General features: G+C 37.8%; 1 protein-coding gene across 1 annotated transcript; it reads right to left on the bottom strand.

Moving 5' to 3' along the window:
• Nucleotides 1-4,026: 4,026 nt before the first annotated feature.
• LOC107687619 (GTPase IMAP family member 8-like) lies at nucleotides 4,027-5,286 on the bottom strand. Its single transcript, XM_016485016.1, has 3 exons — nucleotides 4,681-5,286; nucleotides 4,501-4,586; nucleotides 4,027-4,375 (listed from the first exon to the last, which is right to left on the bottom strand). Exons 1-3 carry the CDS (start codon nucleotides 5,039-5,041, stop codon nucleotides 4,103-4,105), a joined length of 720 nt encoding a protein of 239 aa, XP_016340502.1. The 5' UTR covers nucleotides 5,042-5,286; the 3' UTR covers nucleotides 4,027-4,102.
• Between the last annotated feature and the right edge of the window lie 55 nt (nucleotides 5,287-5,341).

Genomic DNA, 5,341 nt, shown 5'->3' with positions numbered 1-5,341 from the left:
ATCCACCTTGGTCCTCAGTTGCTCCGGCTCCGCCGCGGATCTCTGGATCTCCACCACCGCATGGTCGCCAGAGCCCTCGACTTCACCCTGGCTCGTTGGCGCTCCGTCTCCGCCTTGGGCTCCTCCACCACCTGCTCCGCCGCTGTTGGCTGGCCCCCTGGAGTCGGCGGCAATTCCTCCTCCATGGCTCCTCCCTCCTTCGGCTCCACCATGGGTCGCCATCATGGCTGTGGCCTGGGTCCTGCTTGGCTCCTCCTGCTCCAAGTTCTTCCTGTTTTCTCCCTGGCTCCTCCCTCCATCGTCACCTCCCTGGTCTCTGTCTGCCGGACCCCTCCCGGCTGTCCGTCCTTCTCCTGAGCCGCCTCCCAAGTTCCCACCCATGCCCCCCCCCTCTGTTGTTCTACGGCGCGAGGACCCGCCTTCCGGGAGGGGGGCAATATGTCAGGATGATGGACCTGTTTTATGTTTTGCCCCCGTTTCTGTTCCTGTGTTCCTGTCTTGTGTTTCCTGTGTTCCTGTTGTGGATTATCCCCTGTGATTCCTGGATTAAAGACTTTTGCTTGTACTCCACGTTTCTCTCGTTCCTCCCACAGCATTCCTCCCACAGCATTCCTCCCACAGCGAATCGTGACAAAATACAAGGATAACATAAATCAAGCAAATATTCTTTAATTTTGGGTCAATATCACCATAGAGTGCATTTCAACCCTCACAATACTCAAAAGTTTTGGTTTTAAATTCCCATTCGCTTTATGTCATGTCATAAATAGTAGACACTCAAATGCTATAGAAACATATTAGCTGAGCTCCGACACATTTTTTTTTTAGATAATTATGGGCCATTATTTGAAGCATAAACCATAAAATATGTCTACCCCGTCATGGACATATATATTACTGTTAAATACGTTTTCATTGCAATATTAAGATGCAAATTATACTTTCTGAAAGGTATGATGTCCCTTTCCTAAACAGGGTTATTTGTTTGCCTTCAAATTATAAATACATAAAATATTTTATGTAAACCATGCGCTTTTAAAGAAACTCATACAATTCACACATGCATTTTTTCTTATTTGTAGAAAACTGTGATATTTGGATGAAGTTTTTTGTTTGCATGTTATTGCCCCAACACCTAGCTATTGAACACACTGGATTATATAGATATGATTGAATTATTATTTAAAATATTATTTTTAAATATCAAGATGACAGGGAGGACCAGCACATGACAGGGTGGACACACAAAGCAGAACACACAAAGCATGACAAAAAATGACAAAGAAACATTTATTTAACTTCGAAAAAATAATAAAATTACATTCTCAATTACATTGATATACCCCAGACCCCCCTCCATTGATTTTATTTTAGTTTAATTCATATCGATTCAGTACATCTTAAATAAAAACTCCATGTAAACACCACATTATGAACAGAGCGAAACACACTTCTGAAAAGAAATCTAGATATACATTCACAAACAATAACAATAACAACTCCACTGTTGTCCCGGCTTTAGCTCTGGCAGCTTTCTTCGCCTCCCTCCATTTTTTCCTTTGAGCACATTTTCCTCTCTCAGTGAGGTCATTAATACCTTTCTTCTTCCCTGTATCTCTATATTTCCTCCATTTCTCCCTTTCTGTTAGTTTAATTCATATCGATTCAGTACATCTTAACTAAAAACTCCATGTAAACACCACATTATGAACAGAGCGAAACACACTTCTGAAAAGAAATCTAGATATACATTCACAAACAATAACAATAACAACTCCACTGTTGTCCCGGCTTTAGCTCTGGCAGCTTTCTTCGCCTCCCTCCATTTTTTCCTTTGAGCACATTTTCCTCTCTCAGTGAGGTCATTAATACCTTTCTTCTTCCCTGTATCTCTATCTTTCCTCCATTTCTCCCTTTCTGTCTTAAGGTATGCTTCTCTTCGTTCGGGGTTTGCATCCCGACGTTTTCTGTATTGCCGTGCAATTTCTGCTGCACTCAGAGGCATTTCCTGAGAAAGAGCAATGATTTTATGTTTTAATAAATTACAAAATATTATCTACAGCAGATCTTTCTTTAAATTACAATATTAAATTTCTATAAATTGCAATATTATCTACAAATAAATGCTGTGTCCACCCTGTCATGTCTAAGTGGCCGACAGGGTGGACATTTTGGAACAACAACAGGGTGGACATTTTGAGCTTCAATTAGCATATTAGCTTACAACAAAGTGTGACTAGCTAAATAGTTAGTCTGGATGCTGAAGAGAATTTGGTATATTTAAACTTACATATTTTGAAAATACTGTATTCTAATCACTTCTGGCATATTTTATGGCGACAGGGTGGACATGTTAAGCTTTGGCAAAGCAAGTAAGCAAACTCATACGAAGAAAATTTGTCAATTGAAAAGTCACCAACTTACTCACCTCAGCCGTTGAAATTCCCGCCACTGAAGAGACAAAAAAATCTGTTGTCCTGATGCCACTAATTGGATGGCCTTTTCTTAAAGGGGCGGATTTCCCAACACGACAGGGTAGACAACCATTCAAGAGACATGGACAAACTCTTCTTTTTTATTAAATAAAAATATTGTTTTTATTACCAAATGATCAATACACTCAAATTTAGTTTAACAAAAATGTAACAAAATATTAATAGAGAACAAAAAAAATTTATTTTATGATTTGACTATATTCTACTCTCATTCAAATTTAACGAGCAGTGCATGGGACATGGCAAAATAACAAGCATCCTCTTATACAAAACTAAAAAAAATCTAGAAAATGTATCTAAAGAGCCAAGTAATGCTTTTGTTATGAATATAAAAACTTAGCCTAATATAACACACCCTTTCATAGTCATTTTCAATTAGTTATGTACAGGACAGCAAAAGGCACCCTACCGTGATATTGACCCTTTTATTAAGCAGTAAAGAATCCTCAGTGTATCAGTGTTTGCTTTGTGTAATATCAGGTTTAACTCAGTTAAATTCCACTTATTTCACTTATTTCAAAAACCTTAAAACCCATCATGAATAAAAACAAATTCTATGTATTATAGTGCTAATGAACACATAAAATCTAATTCATCAAAATTCTTCATACAATATTTACACTCTTTATACAAATAATTAAAAAAATGTTAAAACCAACCAGTAGCAGTATTAACATTAAGTGACATGGCATCTGAACACAGAAGACAATGGCACATGTCGCTATGCTTAGTGTCACATCCAGTCTCTATTGTCATGTGCATGTGGATAGTGGCATTTGTCACTTAAATCCTGTGAAATGTTCCAGTGCCACTGACATTGTCCGGAACACTGACACCAACATTGGGTGCATCTCAATCAGCTCCCTAGTTCAGTAGTCAGGGCACTGATCCACTGTTGCTGCCTCCAACATCCTCTCTATGAGCTCATCGTCATGTTTTTTCCACTCCTCTTCCATGGTCTCATTAAACATCTGATGCACTGCTGCTGGCTTGCTTGCTTTGTTTTCTAGAGTAAAATATTCACCTCTGTTTCTAGCCACCATTTGTTGAGTAGATTTTTCACTTGAAATCTATTTGTCCAGTCATTATTTAGCATATGATATCTGTTTCCACACTTTCTTTCTATCAACTATTGTAGAGCTTCTCCTTCACATGCAATGTACTCCTCAACTGTTGTGTCCATCAACCAGTGTCCATAACCAGTGTTGGGGAAAGTTACTTTTAAAAATAATGCATTCAAATATTGCGTTACTCCATAAAAAAGTAACAAATTACATTACTTAGTTACTTTTTATGGAAAGTAATGCGTTATGTTACTTTTGCATTACTTTTTAAATCTGGACAGGGGTTGCTTGTTTGATTTTAAAATAACATTTTGAGGAATACTGAATCTGTTTTTTGTGAGTGAGATTAATTAATGCATATTCATATTTATTTTAGAACATGGGGACAGGAGAGCTGTCAATCAGTAAATTGGAAAAAAAAGTAACTTGCGTTCCTTATTTGAAAAAGTAACTCAGATATTCTCTTGTAAATTAAAAAGTAATGTGTTACTTTACTCATTACTTGAAAAAAGTGATTACGTAATTCGCGTTACTTGTAATGCGTTACCCCCAACACTGTCCATAAGTGAATAATATTATAGTATGTTTCTCCTCCACTGTTTGTTCAGATCTTTTTGTAAACGATTCATGTACAGGCAACACTAGCAAGAATGCATGAGGTCCTGGAGAACAAACTGTCACAATGTGTACGATTTCTTTTGCATTTTCCAGAGTTGATGTGGACCAGCCTGTTGTGTCCACCACTGAGACCTGATATCCTTCAATTTGCCCCTGTTTCATCACACATTGCATTGTTCTTGTGCGGATATTAAAATCCTAGATAGAATAAAAATAATTATAAAATTATGAAAATAATTATAATATAAAGGATGTATAGGAATTAAACAACCACTATTGTGACATTAATGACAATGTTGTTTCCAAATTGTGGGAAAATTGACCTCTTCTGGCGTCTTCTCAGAGAAATGTCCTTGCAAAATTCCTCCGAGAAGCACAATCCTCACATCTGAGAGAGTGTATTTCCTTTCTAATGTAAAGAAATTGATAGAATATGTATTATCTTTAGATAATTACTTATGCTGCTGTTGGATGTATTATTAACAACAATGCAGTTCACTCACCCTTTAGCAGCTCTTGAAGGATATCTCTTTGCCTCCTCACTTTCATCATGTTTCTTTTGGCAATTATCATCTTTGGCTCAAGCTCTGTGGATGGATTGCTGTCTGTTTCTGGTACATAATGACAACCATTGTTCTCCATCATGATTTCCTCAATTTTTGCAAGCAGTTCCAAGACTTGTGTGTTGTCAGTGTTCTGCTTACAGTTAAAGACATGATATCTGCTCCCACACTTTTTAATAAGCCACTGCAGTTGCATTCCCTCATTTTCAATATGTCCCTCAATGGTTGTATCTCCAAGACAGTCTCCTCTGGTAAACAGCACAACTGTATGATTCCAGACCTTCTTCCTCAGAAGACTCATATGTTCTTCCACAGCGGTTTGAGAAGACTTGTTAAATATTGTTTCAATGGGAACAGTCAATACCCAGTGGACATATGCTATTTTCAATCTCTAATTTGTCCAGCTCTGATGTCTTTTCAAGAGGACTGTTATACCATGCACATCTCCTGCAGCTTGTTCTTCTCCCAACATCAAAAGCATTTCTCCCCAAATGATGTTTCCAGCTGAACTTTTTCCACTTCCTTCTATTCCCCCAAGTTGTCGACTCCCAATTATTTCAATTCTTTCATTCCTCAGGTAGGAGGTGTTAACTGTATTTGA

Source organism: Sinocyclocheilus anshuiensis, unplaced genomic scaffold, assembly GCF_001515605.1.
Source record: "Sinocyclocheilus anshuiensis isolate Anshui unplaced genomic scaffold, SAMN03320099.WGS_v1.1 scaffold1993, whole genome shotgun sequence".
NCBI classification, from domain to species: Eukaryota; Metazoa; Chordata; class Actinopteri; order Cypriniformes; family Cyprinidae; genus Sinocyclocheilus; species Sinocyclocheilus anshuiensis.
The sequence above is the reverse complement of the archived record's forward strand: the minus strand, read 5'-3'. Positions and strand labels throughout refer to the sequence as shown.